The 18,472-nt window shown below is 43.5% G+C and overlaps 1 protein-coding gene across 39 annotated transcripts in view; it reads right to left on the minus strand.

Moving 5' to 3' along the window:
* CACNA1C (calcium voltage-gated channel subunit alpha1 C) overlaps nt 1-18,472 on the minus strand; it is a 727,463-nt gene that overhangs the window by 180,635 nt on the left and 528,356 nt on the right. For 36 of the 39 annotated variants that reach the window (XM_074325146.1, XM_019757254.2, XM_019757253.2 and 33 more), the window contains 2 exons: nt 14,614-14,772; nt 7,889-8,085 (listed from right to left, as the gene is read on the minus strand). In XM_074325146.1, coding sequence (XP_074181247.1) covers nt 7,889-8,085; nt 14,614-14,772 — 356 coding nt within the window. The remainder of the gene's footprint in view (nt 1-7,888; nt 8,086-14,613; nt 14,773-18,472) is intronic. The other 3 variants (XM_074325148.1, XM_019757266.2, XM_074325149.1) reach the window with 2 other exon arrangements.

The following is an 18,472-nucleotide window of genomic DNA, read 5'->3' on the forward strand; positions in this document are numbered from 1 at the left end:
AATTGTTTTTTGTATTTCTTTTTCTGAGATTTCATTGTTAGTATCTAGGAATGCAATGGACTTCTGTATGTTGATTTTGTAGCCAGCAACTTTACTGTATTCGTTGATTGTTTCTAATAGCTCTTTGGTGGAGTCTTTAGGGTTTCCTATATATAGCATCAAGTCATCTGTAAAGAGTGACAATTTAACTTCTTCATTCCCAATGTAGATGCCTTTTATTCCTTTCTCTTGCCTGATTGCTCTGGCAAGGACTTCCAACACTATGTTGAAAAGCAGAGGTGATAGGGGACAGCCCTGTCGAGTTCCTGAACGTAGAGCAAAGGGCTTCAGTTTTTCACCATTAATTATGAGATTAGCTGAGGGCTTGTCATATGTGGCCTTTATTATGTTAAGGTATTTTCCTACTGTACCTATTTTATTAAGTATTTTAATCATAAATGGATGTTGTATCTTGTCAAATGATTTTTTGCATCAATTGATATAATCATATGATTTTTGTCCTTTATTTTGTTTATGTGATGTATCACATTGATGGATTTGTGGATGTTGAACCATCCTTGTGCCCCGGGGATGAACCCCACTTGGTCGTGATGAATAATCTTTTTAATGCATTGTTGTATTTGATTTGCTAGAATTTTATTTAGGATTTTTGCATCTGTATTCATCAGAGATATTGGTCTGTAGTTTTCTTTTTTGTGTTGTCCTTACCAGGTTTTGGTATCAGGGTAATGTTGGCCTCATAAAATGAGTTAGGAGTACTGTCTCTTCTTCAATTTTTGGAAGAGTTTGAGCAGGATTGGTATTAGATCCTCTTTGAAGGTTTGGTAGAATTCACTAGTGAAGCCATCTGGTCCCGGACTTTTGCTTTTGGGAAGGTTTTGGATGACTGATTCAATTTACTTACTGGTGATCGGTCTGTTTAGATTTTCCAGTTCTTCATGGTTCAGCCTTGGAAGGCTATATGTTTCTAAGAACTTGTCCATTTCTTCTAGGTTATTGAATTTGGTGGCATATAGTCCTTCATAGTATTCTTGGATGATCCTTTGTATTTCTGTGGTGTCCGTGATAACTTCCCCTTTTTCATTTCTGATTTTGTTAATTAGTGTCTTCTCTCTTTTTATCTTAGTGAGTCTAGCCAAGGGTTTGTCAATTTTGTTAATCTTTTCAAAGAACCAGCTCTTTGTCACATTAATTTTTTCTATTGTCTTTTTGTTCTCTATTTCATTTAGTTCTGCTCCGATTTTTGTTATTTCCTTTCGTCTGCTGACCTTGGGTTTCACTTGTTCTTCCTTTTCTAGTTCTTTAAGGTGTAACATGAGGTTATTTATTTGGGATTTTTCTTGTTTCTTGAGATAGGCCTGTAATGAGATAAATTTCCCTCTTAAAACTGCTTTCGCTGCTTTCCAAAAATTTTGGTAGGATGTATTTTCATTGTCATTTGTTTCTATGTATCTTTTGACCACTCCTCTAATTTCTTCTTTGACCCGGTCGTTCTTTAAAAGTATGTTGTTCAATATCCATGTATTTGTGGTTTTTCCTGCTTTCTTTCTGCAGTTGATATCCAATTTCAAAGCCTGTGATCAGAGAATATGCTTGGTGTGATTTCAATCTTCTTAAATTTGCTGAGGCTGATTTTATGTCCCAATATATGGTCTATCCTTGAGAATGTTCCATGTACACTAGAAAAGAATGTATAGTCTGATATTTTAGGATGAAGTGCTCTATATATGTCAATTATGTCCATTTCATCTAATGTGTCATTTAGGGCTGCTATTTCGTTATTTATTTTCTGTTTGGATGATCTATCCATAGCTGTCAATGATGTATTTAAGTCCCCTAGTATAATTGTGTTTTGGTCAATTTCTCCCTTTAGTTCTGTTAGTAGTTGCTTGGTATACTTCGGTGCTCCCTGATTGGGGGCATAAATATTGATGACTGTTATGTCTTCTTGTTGTATAGTCCCTTTACCATTATGAAATGTCCATCTTTGTCTCTTGTTATCTTTTTCACCTGAAGTCTGTTTCATCTGATATCATTATGGCTACACCTGATTTTCTCTGGGTACCATTTGCTTGGAGTGTCAATTTCCACCCTTTCACTTTGAGTCTATGCTTGTCCTTGTAGCTGAGATGTGTCTCTTGGAGACAGCATATGGTTGGGTTTAGTTTTTGATCCAATCTGCTACTCTGTGCCTTTTTATTGGTGAGTTCAGTCCATTTACATTTAGGGTGATTATTGATATGTGAGGATTTCCTGTCATTCTATCTTTAGTTTTCTGGTAAGGCTGTGTCTCCATTGTTTCTTTGCCTGTTTCTTGTTGTCTATTATTTCTGTGTGGTGGTATTCTATGATGTTTCCCTCTGTTTCTTCTTTTATTACAGTATATATTTCAGTTCTGGATTTTTTTGAGTGGTTACCCTTAAGTTTATGTAAAAGAAAGTTTGATATTTAGAGTATTCCATTTTCTTCAGCACGCTTACTTTCTCCATTCCCATATTCGAGTTCAGGCCTTTACTCTCCCCCTTTTTATGTTTTGGTTGCCACAAATTGTCCCTGTTGATGGTGGTCGAATAGCCTCCTTTAGTATTTCTTGTAGTGCAGGTCGTGTATTAGAAAATTCCCTCAGCTTCTGTATGTCTGGAAAGGTCTTTATTCCTCCTTCATATCTAAAGGATATCTTTGCTGGATATATTATTCTTGGCTCATAACTTCTCTCTTTCAATAGTTTGAATATTTGGTTCCACTCCCTCCTGGCTTGTAGAGTTTCTGCTGAAAAATCTGATGATAATCTAATGGGCTTTCCTTTGTAGGTTAGCACCTTCTTCTGCCTGTCTGCCTTGAGGATTCTTTCTTTGTCATTGATTTTAGACTGCTTCAATGCCTTGGAGAAGGCCTGTTGGGATTGAGGTAGTTAGGTGTTCTATTCGCCTCTTGGATTTGAGGATCCAGTTCTGTCCACAAGTTTGGGAAGTTCTCATCAACAATTTGTTTGAATGTATTCTCTGTTACCTTCTCTCGTTCTTCTCCTTCCGGTATGCCCATTATTCTTATATTGCTCTTTCTGATGGAGTCAGAAAGTTCTTGTAGAGTTCTTTCATTTCTTTTAAGTCTCAAGTCTCTTTCTTCTTCTATCTGTGTCATTTCCAGGTTTCTATCTTCGATGTCACTGATTCTTTACTCCATCTGGTCAACTCTACTACCTAAGCTGGTTATTTCATTCTTAATTTCTTCTATTGAGTTCTTAATCTCCAGAAATTCCATTTGGTTCGTTTTAAAATTTCAATCTGTTTTGTAAAATCCTCATGTTGTTCTTTGATTGTGTTTCTGAGTTCATTACACTGCTTTTCTGTGTTTTCTTGCATCTCGTTGAGTGTTTTCAGAACGGCAATCTTGAATTCTCTGTCATTTAAGTCACATATTTCCATATCTTTAAGTTCTTTTTCTGGAAACTTTTCACTTTCTTTCTGAGCTGTCTTGTTGCCTTGGTTATTCATGGCAATTACTGATTTACTATTTCTCTTCCTAGACATCTACAGGAGTGGCTTCTGCAACAGGTTGATAGGAAGAGGTCTTTCTGTTGTTTTCCAGTACTTGTTGGTAGAATGTTTTATTTTCTCTCTGACTGCAGCCTTTTTTTTCTCTCTCACATGGTAGTGCTATGTTTTCTCTGCACTAGTCCAGCTTCTCACACAATGGGGGGATTCCCTGGGAGATGGGCTTCTCCTCTGTTAATAGTTCACCTGGGTCACAGGACGCAGTGTCCCGGTGGGTATGCGGAGAGTTTTTGAAGTTCCAAAGCTCTTCCTGCACCAGATTCAGAGCCCATGTGTTTCAGCAGTTCTGTTTACTCCTGCAGGGATCCGCCCAGAAAGCTGGGGACAGGGTCCGGGTGAGTTGAGAGGTGGCCCAGAGCAATGGCGGCAACCACCACCACAGCGGGTCCTGCTTCCACAGCTCCCTCCCCTTTGCCGGAACTAGTTGGGCTGCGAATCTGTGTTTGCGGTCCACAGTTCTCAGAACAGCAAATATTCTGTTCTTTTGATCTGACACTGCTTCTGTTCCGCTTTAGCAAGTGGCAGGTGGGGGCGGGGCGAGCTCTGGGAGGGTAGGGAGTGGGCGGCTAGTCTCAGTGCCTAAGGCTTCCATTCTCTGTGGCAGTGAGGGCTTAAACCACCGTTGTCAGCCTTCTTCCCTCAGTCTTTTCTCCGAGGTCTCTGCCGTGAGCATTGGGTTCAGACATGTTATATGCTGTCCCCTCAGCCCTGTGGAGCCCTGGTGGAGCCCTAGCAGTCCGAGTTCTTCCCTCTCCCACAGCTGCGGTAGTTCCGGGAAGCAGCGAGCTCGGAGCACTGAGCTAGGTCTGCGTCCTGCGCCCACGCGGCTCCGTCTCCGCACTTCTCCCTTCCCTCCTCCCCTGCTCACGCAATTTGCCCACCTTTAGGTGAATTCAGTAGTGGGCTTCTTCGTCTTGCCTGTCTGCTGTGCAGGGAGTCCTTTGTGGAGCTATTGTTGTTCGATTAGTTGTAACTTCCAGGGGACTTTACAGAGGCTCACCTCACCCTGCCATTTTGTTCTGTGCTTCACTTTTTCTAAAGAAGGCTGACACTTTTTATTTGATCACCTCTTCCCCCCTTATTTTTAAGAGGTGTGGACATTCTGAGAGTAAATGGAGAGGCTTTGGCTTAAGAACCCATTTCCCAAGGAAACCACACCCCAAGCCTGAGTTTGGTCTTCATTTCCAAGTCCCCACACCAGCCATCTGCAGACCTCTAGAACAGACACTGGGTATGAGAAATAATTTTAAGCTAATTGTTCAGCTAGTTGGGGCCTCTACAGTGTATGGCCAACAGCTGTAATAGCTGAGAAAATGTTCAAGCCTTACTTGACCAAGCTTGATTTTACTTCTACTCCATTAAATCTTCAAAATCATAAGAATGGGATGAAACAGTGGATATCAGAGAAAAAGAGAAATAGACTTGCTATCTTCCACAGCAGGAGTCAGGTGGCTGCTGTTTGCTACTGGTGACTTCCTGAGTCCCTTTTATCCCAGGCGATATCTAGTGATTGAATCAGTTGCTTCTTTAGTGCTTTGATGAACTATTCTGTCCCCAAGAACATCTAACCAGCTGTTTGGTGGTTCAGAATGAACCTAGCTGTGGGGTTTCCATTCAATGCCATACCTCAAAATCTGGGTGGCTCCTTCCCACATCCTCTAGACTTGCCTCTTGGATTTGAAGAGAAATGTATTCTTCTGAGTGGAAGACCCTACTTCCCCAAGTTCTATCTCCCTAGCCTGGTTCCAATCCAGGGCACCAAAGCAGCACCAGGCAGATTCAATAGGTTAGACCACTAGGGGTTTTCAAACTCCAGCTATAGCATCAGAATCACCTGGGGGAGCTTTTTGAAAATGCAACTATTGGAGCCTAACTTTGGAGCTTCTAACTCAATGTCTTGGAGGGAAGCGTTGGCATCTTTATATTTAGAAAGCTTGATGTTTTATACTAAAGGACATTGAGATTTGAGAGTCTGCGGGCTTAGACATACAGGCCTAGAGGCAAGGAGGAGGAAGGAAGAGGGAGACAGAGGAAAAAGGAATTGGCCACAGAAGGTCAAGCAATTAGAGAAATTGTTTGAAAGCAGGAGCATTGGGCTGAGATGTGCTTCCATCATGAACACCCAAATACGAGGCTGTGTTTGAGTTTTGGGCTGTGTGTATGTGCACACGCGCAAACACGCATGTGTGTGCGTGCACGCACACACACATACACCCCATGGCCATTTTGGAAAGGTGCTGGGAAAATCACAGAGAGGCACATCCCATGAGCCTGGGATTGTTCCTTCACCTCTGACACTTTTTCCATTTCCAGACTGAGCTCTATCACCCCCCCCCCCCCCCGCCCCGTGGAGTAAGCACAACACAGCTGCTGAAAATTGGTAGCTGCACTGTGTACTTCTCATTCCCTACTCTGGCTGTCATTATGACAGTATTTCTTTGGGTCACAACCAGCTGGTGGGGTCTCAATGACTTGTGGTGGGGGAGAGGGAGGGAGTGATGAAGGAAGATCACAAAAATACATCAGGGCCATCATCAAAGTAAATTATACCTATTTCCCGCAACCCTACCTCACCCACCCCTGCCACCCTGCCTTCAATTTGCTGCCATGAAAAGTGTTTCCATGGTAACTTAAGCCTTGGGTTTGAAGCTCACATGATGAGGCTCCAAAGCACAGTTCCATACAGTCATATGTTCATGGCCCATAGGCAGAAACTGCCCATTTGCAGAAGGATGCTTCTGTCCTTGGCTGGCCAGAGGGCTCCACCAAGGCAGAGGGACCAATTAGGGCCACTTGGAAATTTGATCAGCTTTGCTAAATGAATTTGCCTAAGTATAATAAGTTCAATTCCCTCTTTGTACAAATTATTTAAAACCAGTTCTCCAATGTTTCATTTCAGTTTGGGGGCTGTGATTTGACTTTTGTCTTCTTTGGAGAGTATCACAACATAGCAACTCTTTCATGGCATGGGTTCTAGCTGTATCGCCATTATTCAGTTTCCATTTAGTGTGCTTCCCTAAACTGAGCTTTTCGGTCTGAACTGGGTTCTCAGTGCCTAGAAGCACCCCTAGCATTCAATGAATGCTCCATAAATGTTTGCTAGGTACAAGGTACTCAAGCAAGCTTTAAGTAGTCATTCACAGAGAGGTACAAATTTTATAACAACATGGTTTCACCATGTTGACTATAACATAAAAACTGGGAAAGAGGGTTTTTTGAATCAATAAGACATGTTGCTTAGAAAAAAAATTGGAAGACACAATACCCTGTATCACATCTCTGTGTTGTTACAAAACGCTCGTGATTTAGTAAGAAGTCAACACCTCTCATGGCATTAGTGGCTTTCTCTCCGGCAGCTCTGCCTGATCGGAAGGCATCACTTCCCTCTCACTCTTCCCTGCTTTCATGGGTAGACAGTGTTCCCTACGTAGGTTCCTATATTGTTTTCAGGATGGCCAAATAAATTAGACTACTTGCAAAATGCTGGGTGAGATGGTATTTTCAAGAATAGCAGCAAGTATTTTTCGCCCAAATGCTGGAGAACAACACCAGATTCTGGCAAATCATTTCTCATGTTGACATAGGAGATACTACCAAGAATTATGTTTTCTGGAGTTTTTACAAATAATGGACTTGACTCTGCCAGAATGGAGACAGCTCAAATATGGCCTATTTGCCTATGGGACAGGCTATGCTAAAATCTGGTACTTCAATGGCTCAAAGGTTGGGAAACTAGTGTTGGCTGCTGATAATAAAAGGGGCATCTTTAAAGTAAAAGATTTATTGTTGATTGGTTTACGCTTAAGTACTATTTCTAAATATGCATCACACAACCAGCAGAGTGTTGTGTTAACAGTGAAAATGAGAGCAATATATTTATTCTAATATGATAAGATTAATATGAGAAATAAAAATATAATAGCATGCCATAATGCTACACAATTTCAAAAGAAATGGTTTCTTTTTAGAAGACCAAGTCTGACTTTTTTCTTTAGCCCTAACAATGAATAATTCTGCCCTCTAGTTCTCTTTTAGGGCAAGACAAGACTGAGAAAAGAAGAAAGCCGACAGTGGGCCGGGGAGTGAATGGAATCCCTGGTCAGGCCTGGCCAGCTCATCCTCAGAGCAACAGTGTGAGGCCAGCGTTTCTCACTACGGGAGGACACACTGAAAGATGGCATTTCTCTCAGGACGGTGGGCAGAGAGAGACTCATTAGGGTGAACATTTCATGCTTTGTTTCTCAGGAAAGAGCTGGAAGAAATCAAAGACATTCATCAACCTCCCCATCAAAATCATGGGGAGGATGAACAGGGGAAGGCTCGCAGTTACGTACCCAGTACAGCACGTCTGTCCAGCCCTCCATGGTGATGCACTGGAACACCGTCAACATGGCAAAGGCAAAATTGTCAAAGTTGGTGATGCCATGCTTGGGCCCGTCCCAGCCGGGCTTGCACACAGTGCCGTTCTGGCACTGCCTCCCATGGCCTGTCTCCAGGGCACAGGGGGAAGGATCATCTTCTGCTGGAACATCTCAAATGGCCAGGAGAAAACGGAAGGAAGGAGAGGGGTGGGAGAAAGATGGGCAGAGAACAGAGGAGAGAGAAGTTAGAGAGGAAAGTTGTAGGATATGGTTGGTGCACTAGGCAAAACCACCACGGCAATGATAATGTAGAAAAGTTTCCCCATATATAAATTCAACAACATAAGGAACTAGTATTCATTTTACACTACCATTGATTTAGAAGATCAATATTTGTAACTAATTGTTATAAAACAGTATTTTAAGCCTAGTAATTGATTTCAAAGACAGTAGGGCTATTGCACATTCTGTTGTAACATATCAGCATCATGATCAATTGGCCAATCAAAAAATAACGGAGATGCAATCACTTTGAGTAAAAAATAGCCTAGAAAATGATAGGAAGCCCACATTTTCTTTCTTTTTCTTTTTGGTGGTAAAGCATCTATAGACACTTTCATTAGAATATGAGAGTTTGGAGTGAGGGCAATATTGATTGGAAGACTCACATAATTAGCCAACAGGTCCCTTCCAGTAGCACTTTCTGACTATATGAGGCTATATAACATATTATATGATGTATTACCAGAGATGCAAGTCACTTTGTAGTGGAAGCCTTATATAGATGAAGGATACAATAAATTCTGACTATAGGAGAGAAGTATCAAGCACAGCAGTCCTACAACCCCTGAACACAGGCAGTTCTGGATTTCCTGCGGATTGCAAGGAAGCCTGCAGTACTGCCCTTTCCTCTCCAGCATTGCTACCTTTCAGAAGTCTGCTCAAGACAGAGTGGCAGGGGTGACAGGGACAATACTTGATAGGTATGGACAAGGCTTTTTCAGGAAGCAGTATAACATATCTGCTGTGGCTACAGACAGTGCTTGGGTTAATTCCACATGCTGGGAATAGCTACTAAAAAACTAATGAGTTAAGATGAGGTTTACATTTTTGGTGTGGAGATCATTAGTAAATTGAAATAAGACTCGACTGATCTAAGAATTTCTATTATGGTAAAATTCTGAGAAAGTCTTGGCTCCAGCTGTGGAAGGTAATAAGGTGGAATTCGTGGAAGTTTGTGAAATTAAGGACGTTGTCTCCTGCTTATAGGAAGTAAGAGCAACAGACAGGATAGACCTCAGTTTTAACAGACAAATGACTGCCTCCAGTAACAGTAAAAATATGGCCCAGAGAGAGAATTTGCTTGTAGTTCTTCATTTAGAGATAACACATCACCCAGGATATTTTCTTGTTTCATATGTATTAAAACAGCCGTGTGTGTCTAGTACTTCTGTACTGAAAACGGTTGGTTGGCTGTTTCTCAGTTTGTGGCTTCAAATTTGAAACTTCACTTCCAAGAGGAAGACAGGAAAAAAATATTAATCCTTAACTAAGAGCTAATTCTTAGGAGAATGGAGTTGAGCAATATGGCTGAAATATATACGCTGGATTGTGTCTTCTCAGGTTTATTCCTCTTCTCTCTCTGTCTCTCTCTCTCTCTCAGCTTTATTGAAATATAATTTACACGTATTACAATCCATGAATATAAATGTACAGCTACATGATTTTTAGTAAATTTGTATAGCTGTGCAGCTATCGCCACAACCCACTTTAAAACACTTCCTCACCCTTGAAAATTCCCGTGTCCTATTTGCAGTCAGTCTCTGCTCCTGCCCCAGTCCCTTCAAGTGGACCTGCATTCTGTCTTTACAGCCTGGTCTTTCTAGAAATTTCAAATACATGGGATCATACAAGATGTGGATTTTTGTGTCCATCTTCTTTCCCTTTGCATAATATTTTTGAGGTTCATCCTCGTTGTTGCACATATCAGTGTAGCTGTTCCTTTTCACTGCTGCTCAGTACATTTCATTGTTGATCCATTTACGAGCTGATGGACATTTGGATTGTTTCTAGGTTTGGGCTACTGTGAACAGTGCTGCTTCCTGGCTTATTCTTGGCCTGGTGCTTCAGGCTGGATGTGGGTCTGTGTGTGATGACCAAGGTGCAAAGGTCTGTATCACTGGCCCCTGAGCTGTGTGAGGGAAGGGCAGTGTCCACACCGCTTCCCGAGGCTGCTCCTGGGGGTGCTCCATTCATGTGCTGAACTCTAGCCAATTTTTTGTGACTTTTGAAATCTTTGGAGAGTTGGATGTGAGCTTAAACAATAGGAGGCTATAAAAAAAGGGAAAGTAAAAAATGAATCCCAAACCTAAATAATTTTTCAAAAAGTGGATAATAAGTACCTAAAAAATTGGGAGCTGAGAAACTGGAAAGCCAAGAACCAAATACATCATAATTTCTGTTGGGTTCTCACCCATTCTAGTGATGGCTTTCTAGAGTGATGTGTTCAGACACTGCGATAAAAGTGTTGGAATAACATGAAGGATGGGACAAAAGAGAAGGTGAAAAAAATAGAGGGAAAACTTGTATTTCTTTTTCTCCTGTTTCACTTTCTCACAGTGTAATAAAGATGCTTTTGATGTATTGATGTCTGCATTGTGACTGCTAACTTAACAGCTTTCCCTGCATTCTCAATTCCTGAAACAGGCAGAAATAAGGAAAAAGTGAAGGTTGCCAAAGTGAGTTCTCAGTGTCCTCAAGGAAGAAAGATATATTTTGGGGTTTTACAAATATACGTTGAAAAGAAAATGGCATCAAGGGAAAGTGATCTCATTAATAAAAGAGAAAGGGATGAGATTCAGAAAGATTATCTAAAGACTCAAGGGCCACTCTGCTATTTTAAATCTGTCTTGAACAACAATAAAAAAAGATTTGAGAAGAATTAAGAAGTAGTGATGATCTGGTAAAAATAGGTATCTATAAAAAGCACTAAAGGGAACACTTGAAAAATGTGAACACACACACATCAGCAGGCCCTGTGACATGCACTGGAGGGTGAGGGGGAAATTAGCTCTAATATAAAAATTTGTTGCTTTTCCTCTGCAGAGTCATGAAGTCCCCGGGGGTGGGGATGTGGGAACACGAGGTGGGAGGAAGCAATAAGGCAACGGGGGCCCTATGTTTTAAAACAGAAGTGAAGAGGGGTAGAGTCATTCTGGAAAGTCCAAATTAAGTTTGTGGTTCAACAGTGGAGGCGAGGTTAGGAGAGGTTTTAGCAACGCAGGCAATACCTACAAGAACATGAGATCCTAGGAAGAGTGCCAGTTAGGGGTTCCAGGGAGAAATACCAAGGACAAAATCAATTACTGTTTTAGGACCCAACTTTAAGGAGTGAACAGAATAAAAGTGATTTCGTTCCCAGGTTTTAGCCAACACGTTCTTCGCCAGTCTCAAGGGTAATTACTGTGCTTGGGAGAGCTCTTCAGGGAGATCTGGCTCAGAGTACCATCCAACAGATGGGGTGACCACAAACAAAAGCTACCACATATGGTGACGTGTCTGGGGAGGAACAAGGCAGGTGCCTTCCAGATGCCTCGGGGGTTGGGGAAATACTACCTCTTCTGAGACCACCTCTCCCGGGGACTGGAAGGGCAGCCTAGAGGCAGAGTAATGGTTCACCTGACCAGCTCCACGGTGTTCTTTATAGATTTTATAGGAAACATGGCTTAAACTCCAATGTATTCTATAATCTACAAGCACATGAAATTCAGTCTGAAAAATAATCTCAAAGAGTAAAAAGAAGAATTTGATGTGAATTCCATTTTAAAAGTCTAACAAGGGCTCATGAGCAATTTTGTATAATCTAAATCTGCAGGAAAATATGGTAACTCAATCCAAAGTCTGAAATTAAAAAAAAAAAATCACCCATTCCAAAGATGGTACAAAAGTCTCCCAAACACATGGGGATTGGTTTCAAAGGCTGCAGGGTTTTGGTCTCTATTCTGTGGCTGCTCTGAGCATGTCCAGATTCCCGTTCATTTCTTCCTCCTCATCACTGTTAGTCACTGTGTGGGTGGAAGAGGCCCCGATGACAGCTGTCTCGTGTTCTGTCAGGAGCACTGGAGTGGGTCCCTGGATTGTCACCACATAGCAGGTTCGGTAAGGAGGAGGTCACTGAGCTCCTGACTGCAGGGTTGAGAGGAAAGCCTCCGGCAGCCAAGTCTTCTTGGTCCCCTTAGCAGCAGGGAGTCTGGCTCCACACAGAGAACGAGGTCACCTTTCCGGGGGAGCTGGCAGGTCTTCCCTCTCTGGAACCCTTCTCTTGGTGTCTGTCCTCTGATGGCCTGCCTCCCAGGGCTGATGGTCATTTCCACAACAGGAGCCACCTTTCCTTCTGAACTTGTGGGGTGAAAGTAAACCTCACCACATTAATAATCTGATGCGTCTTCTGAGTAATGGTTCACCTGACCAGGTACATTTCCTAGTCCTGTTTGCTGTCAAGGATGGACAACAATATGGTCCCAAATTGGCCAGTGCAATTGGCAAGGCCAGTTCTCATCTTTATCCTAGAAGCAGGGAGGCTACTTTTCGCCTGAGGAGGTTGTTTCACCGGACTGTCACCGGACAGTGTCCTGCCCTGAATCTCCCTTGTCGACCACGCTCACCATTTTCTTGCCATGTGAGGCCACTGAAGGCCCCAACAAAGCCCAGCCAACGTTCAACCAATGTTCAGGCTGCTTGCTAGCATAGGCTCTTAGAGGATCCCCTAGAAAGCCCACTTTTGCTATTTTCCCAGCAGGGTGATAGAAGCCCTGTGTGTTTTGGGAACAGCGCTCCTTAGCTAAGTTCGGCACAGACACTGGGTCGCAGGGCAGGGCTGCCATCTTTGGTCCTCTGGCAGGATTTCATCATTTCACTTTCCTGCGTTTGGCATGCTACTGGTGAGAGCTACACCATCACCCACTGTTGAATTGATAGGGGTCATTGAGACTTGGCATACCGGTGACTGCCTGAGGAGTTTGGGTCAAACGGATCATCGATCACTTCAATACAAGTGCATAAACTTCAGACATACTACGACCAGCTCTTAAGCAAGACTTAGAATGAGCTCTAACAAAGCCACACAATTAATATAAATGTATTGGTTTGGGGCTAGCTACAGATCGAACTGAACATAAAGAACGATTTGAACTCAAAGGGAAAATATTATTCATTGAATTATTTGGTATTTCTTTAAGCAGGGCTAGAACCTCAGAATTTTAGCTAAAGGCAAGCCCTGTTTGTTCCAGTATTAAACAGCTTCTATTTTTTTTCAACATGATAGTTTATTTTATACAATTATGACCCAAGTAATTTGGAAATTCTCTCTAGAGTGAAAAAAGGGTCTCATCTTAAACAGACTCTCCATCAAAAAAGTAAAAACAATTGTGTGTCTGTGATTATAGGTTTATAGTTTTTTGTTTGTTTGCTTAGGGAACGTGGCCAGGTGGCAGTGACCTAGAATCTTGCAAACAACCAACATATCCAGTCAAATGAGATCATCCACATTGGGTAATCTGCTTTGGTTTCTGACTATGAATAACCTGTCGCACTCCTTGTTGTATAGACGCTGTCCCTCCTGGGCCCCAAAAGCAAGAGGGGTCAGTCTCTGCCTCTCATTTAACCATGATATGGAATTTAATTCTGGGCTGAAAGGAAATGAGAAGCAGTAGATGGAGAGAAATGAGGTATCTCTTAATGCTTCAGACATATTCCTCTTTCTCCACCAAGATGCCCAAAACTAAGATGTTTGAAGAAAAGAAAAATCACATAAGTTTAGCATTGCTAACCCTTTGGGGGGGGAGGGGGAAGTATTTTTTTCAACAAGGTTTTATGTTAAACTACTTTATTTGTCTGTCTAAAAGTCTTGTCAGTTTCTGTTTAAATGTTTTTTTAAAGGTCAAGCTGAGATTTTAGTAACTTAAGACAGCAGTTTGCAGCATATTCCACAAGCCAAAATTCTAGACTTCCTCAAGGAAGAGCTTAATGAGCCAGTGTCGCTTGTTAAATACATTGATTTATGGAAGGAACATGGAGAAAGAAGTCTCAAAAGGGAAAGGACTGCGAAGTCATGGGGTAGAGCGAAAGCTTATCCTTGAGGGAAAAATGTCTCATTGCTGGCAAGGAGGCAATTCCACACCCGCCATCCTCTTCCCACCCTGAGACAGGGCCAGGGGTTCTGCCTATGAAAGGAGAAGCAGAAAACCTTAAGGGGAGCCAGCTGCCAAGGCTGAAAGGAACCCGGAGTCATGATGGGAGAATCTGCTGGCGACGGGCAAAGCCGCCTTCCTTAAAGGGTTCTGAACGGTAAGCAACACTGAGGGACTGATGGAGTGGAGAGCTACACAGTCACCACTTAAGTTCCGATTCTTAAATTAAAATATTCCAGGTAAGGGAGGTTTCTCTAACAGCACGGCTCATTTAAACAGTGTTTTGTAGTGCTGGACAAAGCCTGCATTTAGCTATTTTAAAACTGCCAAGAGAAAAAGAATGCCAGTCTCTGCCTCTCATTTAACCATGATATGGAAGCGTGAGCACTAGAATGGAGGGGGGCGACCCTGGCACCGCTGGTCACGTGGCAGCAGTGACCCGGCTGAAGGGAAAGTCATGACGAGACGGTGAAGCCTCGCGAGAACTGGCCACTCAGCATCTTTCATTACCTGCGATGCCGTCCTGGTTGTAGCAGGTCTTGTGCATCTTGCCCATGAACAGCTCCAGGCCGATGATAGCGTAGATGATGATGACAAACAGCACAAGGAGGGCGATGTGCAGCAGGGGGACCATGGCCTTGATGATGGAATTCAGAACCACCTGGAGACCTACAAGGACAAGTCACAGTAACAACAGTGAGAACACCCGCTTCCATTTATTGAACCACATGATGTTTTGGATGCAGTACTGACACAATCTCATGCAATTTCTTATCAACTCTACCAGTAATGTATCATGAGCCCCGTGTTTTAGATGAAGAAACTGAGTGACAGCACGGGAATCTAAATCTGGGTTGGCCTGGCTCCAAATCCTTCTTGGAGGTACATCCAAAGAAAGGACTGGCAGAGGCCATACTTCCAAAGGGAGGAACACGTTGTTTCATTCAGAACCATCTAATTTTCTAATATCCCATCTTAGAGACAACCTAGCCTCTTTTTCTCCTAGAGCAGCGTCTTATTACAGAGCGGGTTCATTTAGACTAGAGATAGCCATGCAAGGATTTATTGGTCACTCTAAGAGCCTATGGCTGATCCATCCGCTATAAAACACATCAGCCTGGTTGCGCAGCATCAGGGAGGGTGGGACTTCCTTTACTGAAACTGACTTACACCCCCAGGAGACATCTGGATGGTGAGACCTCCACGAGGGGCCCCACCTCACAGTGGGCCCTTCTCTGGATTACAGGAATGGATCTCTCTTCCTAAACATTTCTGACCAGGCCACTTTCCCTCAGAACATTATAGCCTTCCATTCAAAAACTCCATTGAAGGGTATGGAATTTCAGTTTGGGAAGATGAGAAAGTTCTAGAGATGGATGGTGGTGATGGTTGTACTGTGAATGTACTTAGTGCCACTGAACTGTACACTTAAAAATGGTCACAATGGTAAATTTTAATACGTATATATTACCACAATAAAACAGTTAAAGTACCCAGATCCTTTCAGAAAAAAAAAAAGAGTAAATGAAAAACCCCATTTAGCACAGACTTCTTATCAGTGTACCCCAAAGGTCTGTAGGAACTTTGGGGCCATTGTAGGACCCGCTTATTTATAAACTCAACAATAACACACCAAGAATGCTCCTCATTTAAAGGGGATGTTGCAAGTTTTTATTTGCAAATGGCGGAGAGGTGGTCATCAGCATGTGTCCCCCAGATTACCCCTATCCCAAGAAAGCTTTCTGTAAACAGTGACAGTACCAAGTCTTCACATCCTAGGAGAGATATGAGGAAGGGCAGGCTGTTCCTTATATCTAGGCCTATTGTGCAGAAAACCTTCTTGTGGGCCACCTTTGACACCCATATGATAGGACACTCCCCTCTGAATTACCACAAAGGGCACTTCAGTGTCGTTACCTGATATACCCACCCACCACAGACATCTTTCCGCTTCTCTGACCAATCCACCCACCACAGATACCCTTCCACTTCTCTGCATATGGGGAGCCTCACCTTTGTATTCACCCACTGCCCTCTGTTTTGGGTAAACAAAGGATGGGTCACTCCCCAGACCCCTGAGCCCAGAGCAGTCACTGGCACTTTGTGACCTGGTAGAGTGGTTTTCACAAGGCTAATTAGAAGAATTCTCCCCAACTATTAAGCCAAGCTGGCAAGAGAAAAATATAAATAAATAAAAGCAGAGAAAAGTTGGAATAATTTTACCTGTGAATTAATGAGAGTGCTTTGCAGCCTCCCATTAGAACAAGATGTTTTCAGATCCAAATGATCCCACTAATTAATGAGTTGCACACACAGAAGTGTTAAAGTGTGTGAAGCCATGAGAAAGTTGAAAACTGAACTGCAAAGCAACTTTCAGAGGTGTCTGCTGGAGGGGAGTGCTCTAAGTGCTGCTCACAGAAGGGGTTGGGAAATTCCCAAATCCGGGCTACACGGGTGTCATGCAAGGTGTCATGCAGGGTCTCTGGTCCCGCTCCCCACATAGGAACGCAGGATATGGTGAGGCCAAAAAGGAACACCCACGGAGTCATAGATAGGGGAGTCATAATGAGACTATAGTCTCGCTGGCGGCTGGGTTAGAGACACAGGAAACAGGAGCCACACGATCCGCAATCCACACTCTGCCACTTGCTAGCTCAGCCACCATCTCCTTGCTAGCCCCCATTTTCTGCTAGCGTAGCCACGGCAGTTATATTAGTGGCCAATGGCTCACTGGTTACAGCTGACGGCCAACTAGCCACAGCTGATGGCCATCCAATCACAGTTGATGGCCATTTACCACCCGAGCCAGCACCTTTCCACGTGAGGCTGAGAGCCTGGAAACTGCACTCCTGGCTCTGTCCCCACAGTGGGCCACAAGGGGACTCTGCGGGCAGGCCTTCCGTGCCAGGGCTTCGGGTGGAAAGAAAATGGTGGGAGATACAGGATGGGAAACCCTCCTTTGTGCACTGCGAGGGTCTGCTCTGAGGACGAAGAGCAGAAACTTACCATGCCTATAATGCCCTGTAGGGTCTGCCTGCCCACCTTTCCACCCACTTCCATCCCCTGTCCCTCACTCTGGACTCCTGATCAAACATCTTTTGTTTTAGACTCACATATGCCTTACTTCTGCTTACCAGCCGCCACCAAAAATGCTATTCCCTCAGCTGGAACGGGTTTCCATAATTCCCTCCTATTTACCCTTTGGCTCTCTGCCTAAGTGTCTCTCATCCTGGGGATCCTTTCCCAAGCTCCCAGACCAGAGAAGTTCCCTTTCTTACATGTCTTCTTAGAACCATTTCCTTTCATTTGGAGCATTAGTCTCAGTTTGAATCCAATTATATGTTCATTAAGTGTTTTTTAAACATTTTCATCTGTCTCTCACATTGGGCTGAGTTTTGTGAAGACAGGAACTGTCTGCTCTTTTCATCATTTTATGGCACAGGCTTAGCTTGGTGCTGAGCACACAACCGGCACTCAGTAAGTGCTTATTGAAGGAGTGACACACAATCTAAGCCAATGTGCCATGATGCTGGAACTCTGGAGGCCTGTGCTGCCATGAGTCTGCTGCCAGGCAGGGATGTGCGCGGCCGGGGAGTCTCAGAGGCCTGCAGACCCAGGAGGCAAAGCGGCCAAAGGGAAGTCAAAGCAGCCTGGAGGTTTCTTTTCAGCCATCAGGGATGCCACAGAATCCCTAAGCAATGCTCTGTTCCCCTGTCCTGGTCTCCGTGGGTGGCCACACCACCCACCTGAGCACCCAGGCTGGAAGACTGATGCCTCAGACTCCTCTCCCCAGCCAGTGATCAAGTCCTGCCAGTTCGATTCTGCAGTATTTTCGACAAGTGTAAGTTATTTGTACTATATAAATAACACATGCTAAATACAGAAAAAATGGAAAATACTTATAGAGAAATTGGAAAACATAGGGTGTCGTGCGGGGGACCCTGCTCGCTGCGCCATTTGTCGTGCAGGGCGGCCTTGGGGGTCTCTGGTCCCGCTCCCCACAAGAGAACGCAGGACATGGTGAGGCTAAAAAGGAACACCCACGGAGCCATAGATGGGGGAGTCATACTACTATATTCTCGCTGGCGGCATCCGCCTCTCTGCAATCCGCTCTTGCTAGCCCAGCCACCATCTTCTTGCTAGCCCCCATTCTTTTCTCTTTCTGCTAGCATAGCCACAGCAGTTATATTAGTGGCCAATGGCTCACTGGTTACAGCTGATGGCCAACTAGCCACAGCTGATGGCCATGCAATCACAGTTGATGGCCATTTACTACCTGAGCCAGCACCTGTCTATGTGAGGCCGAGAGCCTGGAAACTGCTTTTTGGGGTTCTGTCCCCGCATAGGGAAATAAAAGAGAGAAAGAAAT

Source organism: Rhinolophus sinicus, linkage group LG02, assembly GCF_036562045.2.
Source record: "Rhinolophus sinicus isolate RSC01 linkage group LG02, ASM3656204v1, whole genome shotgun sequence".
Taxonomy (NCBI): domain Eukaryota; kingdom Metazoa; phylum Chordata; class Mammalia; order Chiroptera; family Rhinolophidae; genus Rhinolophus; species Rhinolophus sinicus.